The sequence below is a fragment of the Tachypleus tridentatus genome, chromosome 7 (assembly GCF_004210375.1).
Source record: "Tachypleus tridentatus isolate NWPU-2018 chromosome 7, ASM421037v1, whole genome shotgun sequence".
NCBI classification, from domain to species: domain Eukaryota; kingdom Metazoa; phylum Arthropoda; class Merostomata; order Xiphosura; family Limulidae; genus Tachypleus; species Tachypleus tridentatus.
The window spans coordinates 21773910-21791710 of NC_134831.1; the positions used below are offsets into that span (position 1 = coordinate 21773910).

Consider the following 17801-nt stretch of genomic DNA (forward strand, 5'->3'; position numbering starts at 1 on the left):
AAAAACAAACCCTTAATGTTGAGTATTTTTTGGCCATAATTCCAACAATATTTTTCAAGGTTCATATAATTCAGAATATGTAAGCTAGTCCCAAAGCCCTTTGCTAATAATACAAAATAATTATTATAATAGAAAATATATATATATATGTTATAAAAATAAAAAAATAGTAAAATAAGTATTTCTCAATTCATTATATTATTCAATACATTAAAGAATTACTAAATATTTAAAGATAGCATTATCAAAATGTGTTGATTTTGTTATGGAAATTGATGTATTTTAGAAAAAATCTAATCAGACATTACGTCCCATTAACTTTTTAAGCATAGGTCATTTATAATGACTTATATCCTTATAAATTGCAGTGGTACAACCCAAAGTGATAAAATTCCCTTAATTTTATCTTCATGGTGCTGCTGCTCTATATTGAGAAATATATTTTATTTTGATATGACATCAGTGAGTTTTGGTGAATTTTATGTATGTCTCATAAACTATACAAATTTTGCCCTCTTTATGTATTCCAAACTTTTTTTTGCCATAGCTTATTATGGTTGATGTGTATAAGAACTTACTTTTGTATTCACAAGACTGATATTATACTATCGTAAATATTTTTAATGTAATGAATGCTTTGAATCTACACCAGGCAAACACAGACAGCCATATCTGACTTAATATAAGGTTATTCTTTTGTTAAAGACTCATGTGAAAGTCTTCAATCTGGTTTCTTTCAGACTTGAATATTTTCAAGTTTTTTTTTCTACAAACAGATTTCTGTACGAAATTTTTAGCATCTTTGTAATGATTTATGGAAAGATTATTTATGATTTTTTGCTTTCTGATACATATTTTACCCAAACTTTAATATAGAGATTTTAATCATAGTTTCAAGCCATGAATGGTTAAAGTATAAGTTCAATGTTTGGAGTAAGTTATCTTACCAGCTATTTACACATTAAAGACAGCTGTTAAATTATAGGGAAGTCCTGGAATTCCTGGACCTAAAGGCCCAAGAGGAGAAGAAGGAAAGAAGGTAAATAAACAATTATTTTTTATTTGCTCATTGAGTTTAATAAGAGTTACATTGAAGTTACATTTCAAAGATCTTTGCCAAATTACACTTTCACATAAATAGTTTAGAAATTTTGATTATACAAATGAGTATTTGTTTATATGAATCTAATGCTATGGGGTGGATTTTAGTTATGCTACAAATATACATATTAAGAATTAATAATCTCAGTTTTTGAGATCAGTGCTGTTTTGAGAAAAAAAAAGAATCATTACTTTGTAAAAACCATTTTGTTAGATAGTTTTACAATATTGATTTAATTAATGTATTTTGTTTCACTAAGAGATGTTTTTAAACTCTGTATTTGTTCAAAATACTGCACCTACCTGAACACATACACAGGGCCAGGAATATTATATTAAAATGATTTTGAATAGGCAAAACAGTAAGTCATATAACAACCACATCTGATGTAGAGTTGTGGTGAAACAGAGTGTATCGTAAATATATATGACATTTTGCACTATTTTGTAGGTAATGTGAGGATTATTGCTTTTATAAAGGTTAAGTACCTTAATGGTCCTAGTTTCTGATACAAAATATTCATGCACTCATTTCATAAAGATGAACTTATATTAGAGGTTTAAAATTTCCAAGATGGGTATATACCTTGTATTTCACAGCATTGGGAAACAAAAGAAATACATATCAACTTAAGGAACCATGACTATCTAGAAAGAGATATGCAACAACTTGTGCCTAAGACATGATAAGCAGAGTGTGTCATTTTGTAATAGGTGAGAATCCACAAATTCAATTGCCTGTCTTCAAAGATGTTCAGAAGTAACAGTATAAAATGTAGTTAAGAAGGATCTTCATCTAGAAAAGTAACAGAAGGTCATATCTACATAAGTTGCTTTCAAGACATATGAAGACATGTAGTTGCCATCTTAACACCAGTGGATTTCTGTTATCAGGTTATTGAAACTGGTGGTGGTAATTGTTATCCTCATACACTAGAGGACTTATGGAAAGCAACCAGAGACTATGGATGTGCTTTGAACATAACAGGTTTATGACAGAGCCTTTTGCAACAAGAAAATATGCTGCAGGGCTATTTTCAATATTCATAGTCATTATACGAAGCATCATCAGACATGACAACATTGGCTGTAATATTGTGGTGAGATTACAAAGTCATGTTGATATAACACACTCAACCACTGTACTAGTGCTACACTTCAGCTAGCAGGTATTAAAATGTGCCAATATTTTTGTGTTATAAAGAACAGGAATGAATACAAACTTATACCTTAATATGGTTATGAATTAAGTATTTGAAATTAGTTCTAATAACATTCTGACATTCACACATTACTAATAGTATGATGATTTGCTTATATTTAGCTTCACATGTTATTCATTGTTATTAAAGTTTCAGTGAAAGATAAGTTTCCAGAAATATATTTTACTCATTTGTTTCTTTTAGGGAGACACAGGTTTTCCTGGTGCTCCTGGCAGACCTGGAAACCCTGGACTTGAAGTAAGTGAGGATTTTACTTTTCTTATAAATTACATGTTAATACTTAGGATTTCAATAGCAATACTTGCAATAAATCCTGTTTTTATGAAATACAACTAAAACTGATTATGGTAATTGAGTTTTCAAATCTAAACTTATGTGTTGGTTTTCATTTACACACTGATCTGTTAAAACAAAAAACGTATTCAATTTTTGCTCTTTGGTAGATGTAAAAAGACATTTTGATAAAAGCAGTGAAGACTTACAATGATTCAGAAAGGTAACTGTTATAATAATTTCTCACTTTTAACAGGGTAAACCAGGCAACCCAGGACCTGCTGGAATACCAGGCATAGCAGGCATTAAGGTATGTGATAACTGAAAGAATATTTGTTTTAAAAGAGAACATTATAAACACTGCAACAAACTATTGGTAGCATGCTATCAAAAATATGGAATGTTTTTTTGTTTTGTTTTTCGTGTTTTATTTCCTGCTTTTATATGGTAAAAAACAAACCATTTGGTATTGGATTATCAGGAAAATGTAGCCAAAGTGAAGAAGAATATATGAAAATATTCAGCTCAGATGCACATGTGTATAAAATTATATTTATTTAAACTAAACCATGTAATTTTAAATTACTCAGGGATTAAAGCTAATTTACTGTTCAGAATTTACCTTTTGATCATACTTCTATAGATTTGCATTTGTCGATAATTGCATGTTAATATAAAGAATGTAACTTATTTATCTACTTTTAATTTGTGTCTTGTTGGTTTATGTATAATGTATTAGTTACAAGATGAAGATACAAAGATTGTGTCATCTTTTACTTTCATGGCTTCTTCGACTCAAAGAGTTATAGCTTAAAATTTAAGTTTGATGTTGATAAAACTTTGGCTCTTCTTATGATTTTAATTGGTTCTGTTTTAGGGAGCACAAGGAGATACGGGTAGAGCTGGAGTTCCTGGTTCTTCAGGTGAACCAGGTCTTCCAGGATTTCCAGGACCTAAAGGTGAAGCTGGATCAGAAGGGCCATCAGTAAGTAAGACAAATAGTAAACTAAACTATTTTAAATTATTGGAATAAACTTTTGTGTTTTACATCATTATCTCCAATTCAGACCTTAATCATTTAACTTCATTGTTTTGTGTTATTTTAAGTAATTAATTTCATTGATTGTCAACAATCATAATTGTTGTTTCATATAGCCAATTACACAAGTACTAAAACATTAACAAACAACTACTGAAAATGTAATCTCAAAATGTACATGCCTGTATATTTTTCATTTATGCTAATAAAAGTTTTGGTTTGTATTTAGAAATTTGACATCAGTTAATACTTTGAAGTCATTAATTCATACATCCCAAAAAAATAAAAGGGGTTAAAATGTTACATTTTCTAAAATTTAATCTTGTTTTTTCAAAGCAGTGATTAATGCCAATACAATAAAGTTGAAAAGTTCTGTTGTTATTCTCATGCTTGGAAACAAACTTGAGAAATATGAATTAGTCGTTCATGAAAAATTTAAGGAAAAGTAGGATGCAGAAGCCAGGTAGCAGTAAGTGGTTTAGAAGGATGAAATTAGTTGTTCACAGAGAATACAAGAGAAACTGAAATACAGAAGCCAGAAATAGTTTGGAAAGAATATGTGATGAACCTGAATAGCTGTTTATTATGTCTTCAGTCATTTTGTTTCCAGTTTTTAATTATTGGTTTTTTTTACTTTTGTCTAATCATTAGGGACCAGCTGGACCCCCAGGTCCTATTGGACCTTCTGGAGAAAGAGGACTTCCTGGACTTCCAGGTTTACAAGGACCTCGAGGTCTTCCAGGCCGAACAGGTGCACAGGTTGGTACATAACTGAGGAAGTAGACTTGAATAATTCGTAGTACTGGGTATCAGTCAGCATTATCAAATAATTGTATTCAAAAAATGGATACTTCCTTCTGTGAGTTCAAAACAAACTTCATATTATCAGTCACCAGACTCACAAGTTCTTAATAGCTGCTCATCTTCAGCTTTCATAACCATCAGTTTTAAAAGCATCATCAAAACTGGATGAAATTGCATGCTTTGTTGAACTGTGTCCTTAGTTGTTGATGGATTACATGCATTTTTAATGCATTAAGGATACATATTGAATGTTTAATTTGTCAGAGGAGTATCATTTTGAAAACTTGTATTTCAATTCCCATCAGATTTCAGTTTGAATAAACAAACAGCAATGAAGAGCCTTATTATTACTAATGTGAAACTCTGACCCAGCAGAATTTTTCTTCTTGAATTGTTAGTCCATTCTCGTTTTTATCCTTGAGTATCACTAATCACTTGTACATAATTCATCTGTATCCTTCCATTTGTGGTAGGTGGATAGGAAGTAAAAGACTTTAAAGCTTTATTATTATACATGTGCTACTAATATCAGGATTATAACTTACTTTTTATTTCATTCTGTACAGTACAGAGTTCCTCAATTTTTAGATATCTGAATATCATTTTTGGTGAACATTTTTTATGGTGTCGTTTCTTTAGTTTTTGTATGATTCAGGCTAATTGCTGCAAATTAATTCCATCACCACTGTTTGTAACTGTTTGCTAAATTTAATTTTTTTTTAAATAAAGATTTATCATAAAACATACTCAGTGACCTGAATACCTTCATTGTTACTTTCCATGATTATTGTATACCTACTGTTGTTAATTATTTATTAATATTGGTAATGTTAAATTAATAGTCATTTAAATAAACTATTATTTTTACACAGCCGTTGACTTCGTAAAATAATAAAATTGCCACAGAAACTTGTCTTGATTTACAAAATTAATGAGTATTGATTATACTAGTATAATTAAGGTATCAAGTTCAATAGACATGTTCACTCTATTGTTACCATTTTAGTGTTATTTTAAAATATCATTATACTGTAATATTATAAGTTTTGTTCATGGTGTTATTTTTTAAAACTTTAAACAAAATGTGTTCATCATATTTGAAGAACATAATTATAATCTGGTCATTGATGAATCTTTCTAAATGTGGATATAGCATAAAGTATATTAGGTATGATTATTCAGGAAATAATTTGCTAGGGAAGTAATTTTATTTAAATGTTGAGTATTAGCAAGTTATGGATATTTCTCAGAAATTATGTTTGTGAGGAATTGCTTGTAATGATATCAATTATTAATGCAAAACTTCATAGCAGGCAACCTGGACTGTTCCACTACAGGAATTTAATCCTGAATTTTAGCATTATAAGCCTTCATGCTTACTGTTGAGTCAGCATGGATTAAGTAATTATGAGTTTATTTTAAAAGTTATGCTATATTCTGTGGGGAAAATTTGTTTCAGGGGGAGAGGGGTGAACAAGGTACTCCTGGATCTGATGGACCTCTTGGACCTCAAGGGCTAATAGGTCCACCTGGACCTCCTGGAGCACCTGGAGAACCTGGAATAGAGGTAAAAATATTCTCTGGTGTACTAATAAGAGTTTGAACTCCTAAATTGTCATAATGAGAGTAACAAGAATTTCCCACCAAACTATACATATGTATATATATTTAAGTGTTTAAAGCAAATTTTATTTAGAAACCAATCTTATAAATAACAGCAGTTTCATAACCTTCAGCCATCTCTTGTGTTAATATTCTTTTGAGGTAAAATCACTGTATAGAACTTTAGGAAAAGTTTCATGTGAACAGTTTACTTTTAGTACGTGTTTGTTTATTATATAATGTATTTAAAGAAATCGACTCTCTGTGTGACTATGAAGGTGAGAATCTTTTTCCTAGTCCTTTTTTAGTTTATTTATGTAGAAGTGACTATGTATCATTTTTATATTTTAGGGTCGATCAGGAAAAGAAGGGCAACCGGGTATTTCTGGCCGACCGGGAGACAAAGGTCCCAGAGGAGAACCTGGTCCACCTGGTCTTATTGGGCCACAGGGACAACAGGTAAGTTGTCAGTTATGTTGTTACATTATTATAATCAAATAACTATCAGGAATCACTTTAAAATACTTTTTTTTCTGACTTCTATAGTTGTAATTTTTCTGATGTTTTATTAGAGTGAGAAAACTGGCAATAGTTGTCATATGAAAATAATTAATTTTAAAAACTTAATACAAATATTGATTAATGATACATCTTTTTTTCATTCATAGAAAAAAATCAACCAGAATTTGCAGCTAGAATTTAAATTTTTATTCTTTATGGATAAATTATTATTATAGTTTAGAAATAAAGCCAAGTAGCATTAACAATATATCAATTTTCACAGGGACCTCCTGGACCATCAGGACCAACTGGTCCAACAGGTAGTCAAGGAGAACGAGGTGAGCCTGGTCCACGTGGTGTTACTGGACCTCAAGGTACTCGTGGATCTCCTGGGCCTGTAGGAAATCCAGGAATGAAAGGAGAGCGTGGTTTCGTTGGTGAGAAAGGCTCAAAAGGACATAGAGGACTCATTGGTTTACAAGGATTACCAGGACCAGCAGTGAGCTTTTTTTTTTACTTATTTATTTACTACTAAATAAATGTTCTGACATTTAAGTAATATGATGACAAAGTAAAGATGTTTACTATTGGTTTAATTACTACTTTTTTTCCTACCATTTAGAATACTACTGATAGATTTACCTACATCTGTGAAAATACTTCACATAAATAACATTAAATGACAAATCAGATGTCTTCTAAATATTCTAATTGGTATCTTAATGTTCTTGTTGATACTGAATGTATACATTTGGGCTTTACTTTTCTAAACTAAATCATATACAAACCTTTTAAGATTTTGCATAAGAATATAACATTCATGACTTTCTGTATAAAATGTGAAATCTTTAACTTTTTGTTTTAATTTTGTAATTTAATCTTTTAATATTTCATTCCAAAAACTTGAAGTATTTTAAATCACAACTTTCATTTACTGATTCAGTTGTTTTTCTGTTATTAAAACTTCATTTAGCATGACTAGGAAAGGAAAGAGTACACCTATTATATTTTAACACAATGTTTCAGGACAATGTGAGACTTATTGGTCCAACTTTACTGTTTCACAAACAAAACTAAATTTAAAACCAGAAAAGAAAACTTTAAAGTTAGCCCCTATCATTCACATATGTCTCAAATTTTTGCTTAAATTAATTTAGATTTACTGCCTTTACAATATGCAAAGACAACCCATTCCAAAGGCTAATCACCCTCTTAAAAAAATAAAACTGTCTTAGCTAAAGGTGACTTCTATCCTGCCAGAGATTGTACGTTTTTGCTCTAGTCCTACTGTTCTGACTATTAAATATGAAAAATAATGGTGCATCAAGACTATCAATTCCCTGGTTAGGGAGCTCAACTCTTAACCTGAGGATTTCAGGATTGAATCCCCATCACAACAAACATGCTTGCCCTTTCAGGTGTGGAGGCAGTATAATATGACAGTAAATCTCACTATTCTTTGGTAAAAGAGGAGCCCAAGAGTTGGTGGTGGGTAGTGATGACTAGTTTATTTCTTTCTTGTCTCACACTACTAAATTAGAAATGGCTAGTGCAGATAACTCTCATGTAGTTTTGCACAAAACTCAAAAACAAACAAACAAAATCATTACAATTTCCCCTAATTATTTATTTTCAAGAAAAGCAATTTGTGAGATTTTAGCCTCCTCATATGACAATCCCTCCATCCCAGTCACCATTCTTGTAACCCTTCTCTGAACCTTTTCCAACAAATCAGTGCCTTTCCTAAGGTATGGAGCCCGAGACTGAATACAGTATTCCAAAGGCAGTCTAATCATTGGCCTGTACAATGAAATTATAACCTCTTTAGACTTTTATTCAATATTTCTGTAGATATAACCTAAAATCCTTTTTGCCCTACCATTTGCATATATTTGCACACTTAACTAAATCTAAATTCTTTTGGAAAGCAGCAGCATCCTCTTCACAACCAGCAACACCCAAGACTTTAATATCATCTGCAAATTTAAGTAACTGTTTGACTGTTCTTTCATCTATATTATTGATGTAAATAAAAAAGAAAAATGGTCCTAAGAATAAGTTGTGAGGTACCCCACTTGTGACATTAATCCAGTTTTAGTGAACTCCATTTGTAATAACCTTTAGTTTTGTATTTTTTTATCCAGCCACCCTTCTATCAAATTTTCTAACTTATCTCCCATATTTATAGAGACAACTTTTATTTTACAAGCTTTTTATGTGGTATCTCATCAAAGGCCTTCTGAAAATTCAGGTATACCAAAACTGCACCCTTACCCTCATCTACATAAGAAGTAACCTTTTTAAAGAATGTTAAAAGATTTGTAAGGCAAGGTTTTGCCTTTCTGAAACCATATTGATTATCCAATAAAATTCTAAGCTTTATTAAATGACTTTTGTAAGTAATCTTTTAGCAGTCTTTTTGATTGTTTGTTTTTGAATTTCATGCAAAGCTACACGAGGGCTATCTGCGCTAGCTGTCCCTAATTTAGCAGTGTAAAACTAGAGGGAAGGCAGCTAGACGTCACCACTGACCGCCAACTCTTGGGCTACCCTTTTATCAACGAATAGTGGGATTGACCTTCACATTTTAATGCCCCCACTGCTGAAAGGGCGAGCATGTTTGGTGCTACGGGGATTCGAACCCACGACCCTCGGATTACAAGTTGAACGACTTAACCCACTTGGCCATGTCGGGCCAGTCTTTTTTGAACTTTTCCCACATCTGATATAAAATATCTGGGTTCATAATTATTGGGACAATTTTTATCACCTTCCTGGAAAAGAGAAGTTACATTAACTATCTTTCAGTCCTCTGGTACATGCCCACTATTCAAGGACTGACAAAAAAAAAAAGTAAATCATTCACATGTCCATTCTTTAACCTCCTTTAAAACCCTTGGGAAAATATTATCTGGACCAGGAGACTTATTGTTTTTTTTCAATTTTTCCTTCACCCCTGCTTAGAATTAATGCAGTCATCTTGTTTGATCTCATTTCCTTTTACCAACTGTTCAAGATGTGAAATACTGCTTAAATATTTATTAGCAAAAACCAAAGAAAAAACAAAATTTAACAATCCACCATCTCATAATTATCAGATACTAGCTTTCCTTTACCATTCCTCAAGGATCCCATTCTAACATTCTTTTTAACTATCAATGGAAATTATTCTTTTCATTTTGTTCTAAGAGGAAAAAAATATGTATATTTGTAACTTGCATATTTACATAAAATCAAGCCAACAAATTTAAGAAATTGTGATCTTACAATATCATCTTAACTCTTCCTTTTCAGCACAAAATTTGTACAGGTAATTAAAAAATGTTATGTATGATGGTGAAGTGATTCCCTAAATGCTATGAGTGAATAACTTATATATTTTCAATGTTTGTTTGTCTAATTGATTGTTTCTGTTTGATCTAAACTGTGAATCACTACCACTGAAACTAAGTGTGCTAACAAATTCAGTGGATAATAATTGAGGTACATATTTCCACATTTTTTTCTATGCTGTTTAAATACATAAGCATGAGGCTTATAGTAAAACTGATTATTGTGTTTTTAAAAGTGAATTTTACGTTTTATAGAAGAAAGAAATAATTCTTACTTAATACTTCTGTTTCTACGCTAATGCTTTTCATTAAAACAGAGTGAAAAAATCTGTCATTACCAACAGTTTGACAGGTCAACATTTATGTTACTAGCAGAACACTGCACTATGGGTGGCTGTTTATGAGAATTAATAATAATCATGGTATTTTTACTGCAATATAAACAACTGTAGAAAAATGAACATTTTCTAAAAAGAAATTTTTTTTCTGAGAAGTACTGCATGGGAAGAGTGTTTTGATTGTGTTTTATGTAAATGATTTTTAGTTGTACATAAATCATCTCATCAAAATGATTATAATGTACAGACCTCAAAATTTTCATATATGAGTGTGTGTGTAAATTTTACAGATATAAACAGTTATGTTTTTATATATTAAAATAACTACCCTTCATTAAAAGAAAAGTAATAGTTTTTAGAGACTCTAGATTTTGTATTACATTTAAAAATTAAACCAATAACCATGTAGTCAAACCCTCGTGCACAGTTCAAATGAAAGTAGTATTCTTGTCAAGAGGAGAGTACTTTTTTACTTGAAATTGTGTTCTACTATGAAGAAATGGTTGTTGCACATGCGATAGTTGTTTTTGTAATTGTCTGAATCTTGAAAACCCAGAGTGTTAATTTTTTTTGTGGATATTTGTTTCTGATTCCATTTAATAGATAGCACAACATTTCATAAATTTTAATCACCCTTTGTGGTATTGAGATGTTGTTGTATACCAGCACAACAGATGGCATCATTGTATTTATTATTGATTTCAGGTGTTTTGAGGCTTACTTTGAAAAATGAAACAGTATTTGCCATCATTTGACACATTGATACAGTTTTGAAGTAAATCTTAGTTGCAAACTGTTGTATTGTGTTCATGATGCAGTAAAACATTTTTACTCCCTCTATGTAGTACTAATTACTAAAGGTATTAAGAATACAAATGATTGATAGCTGAAAGTTAACTGGATGGCACACCTCCATCATATTCATTGCATGTAACACTCAAGGTTTTAGAGCTCAACAAAGGTAATACTGAATAAAGTGTTGTTTGGTTTTACATCTTTAAAGGTGCATTATGATTGAAACTGATTTTTTTTTTCTTATTACAATTAGGGTCCTCCAGGAGACAAAGGAATGACGGGTCCACCAGGCCTTCCTGGTATGGAGGTAAGATTGTTTATTATTAATTTTAATAAAAATATTCACTAGCTTTTTGATTATTTTGACAAATTTGCTTTAACTAAGTGCTTTATATGTACATAAATATGTATGCTTTTGACATTTCAGCATATTTCTTTGCTGGGTTTCTTTCTTAAAATAGCATATGTTAGAAATAGTTATAATCCAAGTACATGTACCTCAAAATATATTTAAGCATGTCCTGAAAATACTTGCTTTATTGTAAATAAATGTAGGAACTTTTGAATGTGTAGAAAAAAAATATTGATGCACTTCTTATTTTTCAAAACCAGGGACCTTCAGGTCCTAAGGGCCCTCAAGGTAGAGATGGTCAACCAGGGCCTTCAGGTCCAATGGGACCACCTGGCCCAAGAGGTATATCAGGAGATGCCGGTCGAGAAGGTCCTGTAGGTCCACCGGGACCTCCAGGTCCACCAGGACCACCTGGTGATTCTTTTGGATATGATGCAAGTGCTCTTGCTGCTCTTCTCAGTCAAGGACAGGTTAAGGTAAATACTTTGTAGCTGCTCTTTGTGGTCACCAATACTTGATTTAACTTCACAAATTCAACACATGCAATTCAAACAACGTTTCTCAACAAGTGTGGTTGTTATTTTCACCTTCGATTTTTCTTACTTCCCACAATGTATTTTATTAATGTGCTGTTGTTGTTTTTTTTCAGAACGTTTAGTTGTTTTAGTTTAGTCCTGTTCTTAATTATCAGGAAGTAGTAATAAACATAATACTTCTAAATTATTTTTTGTGTAATACCTATGGATGCAGATAGATATTCCAAAAATATAGTCCTAATTCAAAGTGGGTAATAATGCATAGTAGGTACACACTGAAACTGGGTAAAAATACAGAATAATTGTGTATTGAAATCGAGTTATAATACAGATTAGATACACATTAAAATTAGGTAAGACTTCAAAGTAGGTACATATTGATACTGGGTTAGAATGCAGAGTAGATACAAATAAAAATTCACCAGATTTGAAATTGGAGATAATGTAATCAGATAGTTTTTTTTAACTCTATTTGTACTTTATGCAGTTAAGATTGTGTCTGTCTTGCAGTGTTCTGATAAATTTTAGGTTTGTAAGGATTTTTCTTGATGAGTGTTACTGTTTTGCTAGGGACCAGATCCACTGTTGGGAGATGAACCAGAAAAACTCTTCTCACCAGACACACCTGTTGAAGAAAAGAAAAAATTGGTTTTTGAATTTTATGACAGGTTAATTGAAGAGTATGAACAGTACCGAAAACCAAATGGTAACAAAAATGCTCCAGCTAAGACTTGTAAAGATCTGGCTATTACTAGAGCAGATCTTCCAAGTGGTAAGTGTCATACTTGTGTTATTTTTCTTGTCAAGCTTGTACTCTTTACAGTAGGTGTCTATACCTTGTTGATAATAAATTCCAGGTATAAACAAACAGCAATATAGTTTACGTTTTTTTTTTAAATAATATATATTAAATACAGTTCAAACATATATAAAAATGTTCATTACAATGTTGATTACCACAGTTGTATCTTTAAATAATTCTCTTTTTCATCAAAGTCCACACAGCTTGGTTCAGGTACTTTAGAACACAGTTGACAAGTTGAATTGTTTTTTTTTGTCTACTGTGTTATTACAATACAGTCTATGATAATTTCACTTTAGAAATTGTCACTATACAGTTTTTATTATTAAATTTTCAATCAAGCATTATAGAACTGGAATTAAATAATGATTTTTGATTATATTTATACCTCAACAGAAGTCTAGAACCTCCATGCTGTACAAAGTTATTCTGATGCAATAATCTCATTGTTGTAAACAGTCATTAATTCATAAAAGATGACCACATAATTTATAACTTGTATCACTTACCTAAACAAACTTACCATAAAATATTGTTTCTAAAAATAACCAAATATGACAACTGATCTATATGAACTATCTAAATATTAATACTTGTATTAAAGTTAAACTGAAACAGTCGTATATATTTAAAAGTTATGTTATTCATTTGCTTTTTAACTTTACAAGACATGAATAAAATGAAAACATACAGTTTTAAAATACTGCTAGTACATACTGTAAACAGTTAATAAATTTGTATTTAGTGATTTTTTTTCCTAATAGTTCAAAGGCCAACTGGTATTTTACATCCTGTAAAATGTGCAAGTTTCTTTAATTTAAGTAAACACACAATTTTTTTATTACTTTACCAAAATATTAAATGTCTCTTTATGATAGGTGTTCCAAAAGAAACTATGTTTTTATTTTGTAGGTTAACCAGATATATTTTAACCAGTAAATGTTCAAAACTTCTCAACTTAGCTCCCATTAAGTATGATGCACTTCTTTAACCATTACTTGTGGATTAATAGACCAGTTCGGTAAAGTAAAGGTGTAGTATTACAAGTTTAAGTGCATAAAGCTGCATTAAGAATGTCAATTGGCTGGAAGTGTTTTCCACTTATAATGTTTAAAATTAGGTATAGATTATTGGTAACTGATAAAAATATTTGTATTGTTTACCAAATCATATTAGAGCTTGTAACCACTGAAACCTCAAATAACTGTTCCCACTTGTCATTATACTGCCCACTACAGGAGAGATCTAAACATTGCATCATTAGCAACCCTGTAACAAACAAAAATCATGGACTTATAAACTGTTTGGTGCATAAATAATCTTGAAAAATATTTTCAACATCTGAAGGTGTACACATGGACCTGATCAATAATTTTATATTAGACTTATTCGAGTCTTTAGAAACATTTGGAAACTATTCTGTCAGTAATTTCAATGTTTGTCAGATTTGAAGAACTGTAGTTGATAAAGTATTCTCTGATTTGAGAATAGTGTTTGAATGTATTGAAGATTTTTATTGTTCCCAAAAAAACATTTATCTGTTGTTATATAGATATGTTGTTTTCTTCTCTAAATAAAATTTTCCTCTATCTCTAAACAAATGTCATGTTTGGCCACAGAAATATTGAATGATAAGTGATTTTTCTTGTAATTTAAACTCAAATTTAAAATATTTATGAAAGTGTGGATTTAAATATGAACTTGTCTTCATTTGTTGGATGTTTTTTTTATTCATCTTTTCAATAATTTTAAACCCTCAGAATATTCTCTTTATTTGATCACATTGGAGATGTAACCCACATCCTTGTTATGTTGTTGATGAAAATTTCAGTGTCCACAAAAATATGTATTTTGTTTTTTGTAGTTACATTGGATTGGTTGATATTTTTACATTTTTTTTTGTTTTCATTTTTTTGTACACAGAGTTAACCAGTTATCTCGATTTTGATCCTTCTATAAACAAATAGGACTATTTCTTAGCTTGCTCCCATCATAAAATCTTATTTTCTGGCACGAAAGAAATAATTATTCGTAATGTTTCTGTACCAGTCATTTTTTTTACAAATTAACTGGCTTTATCTTAGTACTTTTATCAGTTATAAAACTGTTAGAACCCTGCCTTAATTAAATTAAGCACTCAGATACAAAATGGGCTAACAGTGCTATGCTTGCCACAAAACCCAAATTTTTGTGTTATGGGACTATAAACTTATCACTGACACCCCAGGGAATACAAAGTTAATTGTACAAGAATGTATATTAAAATATAATTTATTATTGTAAATTGAAACCATATAATAATTTGTATTTCTCTTATATAGGGAACTACTGGATTGATCCTAATCAAGGGGACACTAAAGACTCTATTGAAGTGTATTGTGACATGGAGAAGAAAGCTACATGTGTTTATCCCAAACCTGATAAGGTTCGTCTATAATGTTGATTTTTTTATTAATATAAATTATACACACTTTAGTCATAATATATTATTATGAATACTCTCATAATTTGATTTAAAACAGATAAAGCACATAACATTAGGATTTTCATCTTTTATATAAATGTTATTTTTCACTCAAAAATCAAGATCTTTCAAATAGTTGACTGTTCATCTTCATTCCTGCTTTATATATTAATTCAGTTTAATACATAAATAATATAACTTTTATTTTATACATTAAACCAATGATAATTATGTAATTTGTGATAATATAGAAACTGAGTTAGATTTAGCTTGTGTAATTTTATGAGAAACTTCATAATGAATAGTTTAGGATATCTCATTTAATTATTGAAGTTTTATAAAAACATTATTTATATTTCATTGCACAGCCTTAGATACATCATAAGTACATTGGTTGTTTACGTATATCTATGTTTGTTCCCAAACATCTTTAAGACTTGTAAAAAAAGATTTTTCAGTCCAGTACTTTATGTTGTTTTTTTTAAAAACTTCCAACAGTGTTCAGATATGCTCTTTCATGGGTAAAGCTTATTTGAGTCAAACAACTCATACTTTATTTTAGCATAAATCTGTAATAAATATTTTAAAATATTTTTACTTTATCTGTTATGATCGGTGTAAGTTAAGTATCTCTTTCAGAATTTATGGATCAATTTTAATTTTTGTCTTCCTTGAAATAAACAATGGTATATATGTGTAAAATTTGGACATGTGCAATTTATTTGCATAGATACTGAGTTTATTATTCTTTCTTAGTATTCTCAATCTTGAGGTTTGAGTTGTTTATCTATTGACTGTTAACTTTTTTGTGTCAGGTGGTACAACATATTCTTATGTATTGATTGACTGAATATGGTAGTGATGTTTCTTTCAATCTGTTTGGGAATAAAGTCAATTTATATATTTAGTTGCACTATTCTTATCTTCAAGTTAAAATTGTTTCAAATGTAATGACATCATTTTGAAGTGAGAAGTTTTCTGTTCTTGTTGAAGTGCAAAACTTCACAGTGGGTTATCTGTGTTATGATCTCGTGCTTACTGCTGAGCCAGAAAAGAGCAAAAAATTCTTATTTTAGTGTGGCAAATATATCTAGGTAAAGATAAGATTTCAGTACTTCTGAAGAACATATTAATTGATAGTCTTTGTTTAATTTTAAGTGTCCAGTCTGTTTGCTTCAATGAGTGTAAATAATTTGATAAAACAGTATTTTTCCTCTTGGTAAGTTTTACTTATTCAGTAAGATTATAGACGTATGAAAGTAATGTTCAGGTTACCCTTTTATGTGAAATAGGCTTGACTGTGCACTAAACTGAGATTGTTGTACTGATACAGGAAGGAATTTTGTTTTCATATCTGCTAATTAGATGGTAAAAGCAGTGAGTATTTTAAAAAAATAAGAGTACAGAAAGATGTAGAAAATATTTTCTGTGTGTGAATGGCAAAACATTGCTAGCCACCAAAATGACTGAAAAGGGAATTTGAAAGAAAATACCTTATTACAAAGAGATTTTTTTCAAAATATAAGTGTTGCATGGCCCCTTTATTATATTTAAAATTTCTAGAGTTTGGAAGAATGAGATTAGATATGTGTGTATTATTGTGAACAATCATATTACTAAACTAAAAATAAAAATTTATCTTTACAACAGAATTAGTCCTTTCCCTTCTGGCTCACTGATAAACCTCATAAATTAGAATTCTGAAATTCTGATTTTGATAACTGTAGTAGGGACATCAGTGATAGCTCACTATGTAGTTTTGGTCTTAATGACAAACTAACTAAAGAGACAACAGTTTTGTTCTTGTTTAGTCACTTGAATGACTAGTTTAAAGGTTCTTGACATAAAGAAAAGTATGAAATTAGAAAAATAGATGTCAAAGATATTATAAATAAAACATTATTATAAAATTTTGTTTTCATGGTAAACATTCTCATGGTACACAGATATCAGACAGATCTGTAAAACACTAATATAATCTTTCATTTTTAGCCACATTACAAATATCTAAATTATTAGTAATATATTATTACACTGAAAAGGAATTTTTTTTTTTACTTGAACAAAAATTATCTTTGTCTTCAGAAAGATTGATACTGTTAAAATACTTTCTTAGATTGTTTTAAGCCCATCAAATATCTAATATACATGAATATAACTGATATTCTTACATATCTTGATAGCTCTTTCTAATCTATTTCAGATTCCTAAAGACACTCACCACAGAGGAAGATCAGGCTATACATGGTATAGTGAAATGGAGAATGGATTTACTGTAAGTTTGCCTCAAATATTTTTAAAGATGAATATTTAGGCTTTTGGTAACAACATAAGTTAGATAACAGAAAGTTTGACTTTATTTATATTGTGTGTCATATTTTAAAATGTATATATGTGTATATTAATAATTTTGTTTTTTAAATGTTATTTATCAATACTGTCTAGACTGTCAATTCTTTAAACACTTTTCATATTTGGAAAACTTTTGTTTCTGCTTAAGAAAGACATGTTGTGTTTTAATATATTCATTACTTAACTACCATATATTTAAAAGTTTTAATAAACAATATTTTTTTTACACTTGTTGGCACTCAAGAATCATAAAAAGAATTACCTAGCTGCTAATAAGTTTTAAGAAA

The 17801-nt window shown here is 30.1% G+C and overlaps 1 protein-coding gene across 1 annotated transcript in view; it reads left to right on the forward strand.

The window, feature by feature from the left end:
* The window catches only part of LOC143255273 (uncharacterized), a 99803-nt gene that overhangs the window by 74628 nt on the left and 7374 nt on the right, over nt 1-17801 (forward strand). Inside the window, exons 35-47 of the mRNA XM_076510694.1 lie at nt 986-1039; nt 2508-2561; nt 2854-2907; nt 3475-3582; nt 4288-4395; nt 5900-6007; nt 6394-6501; nt 6827-7042; nt 11262-11315; nt 11621-11836; nt 12467-12668; nt 15020-15123; nt 17366-17437. Of these exons, the coding sequence (XP_076366809.1) occupies nt 986-1039; nt 2508-2561; nt 2854-2907; nt 3475-3582; nt 4288-4395; nt 5900-6007; nt 6394-6501; nt 6827-7042; nt 11262-11315; nt 11621-11836; nt 12467-12668; nt 15020-15123; nt 17366-17437 (1458 nt within the window). The remainder of the gene's footprint in view (nt 1-985; nt 1040-2507; nt 2562-2853; nt 2908-3474; nt 3583-4287; nt 4396-5899; nt 6008-6393; nt 6502-6826; nt 7043-11261; nt 11316-11620; nt 11837-12466; nt 12669-15019; nt 15124-17365; nt 17438-17801) is intronic.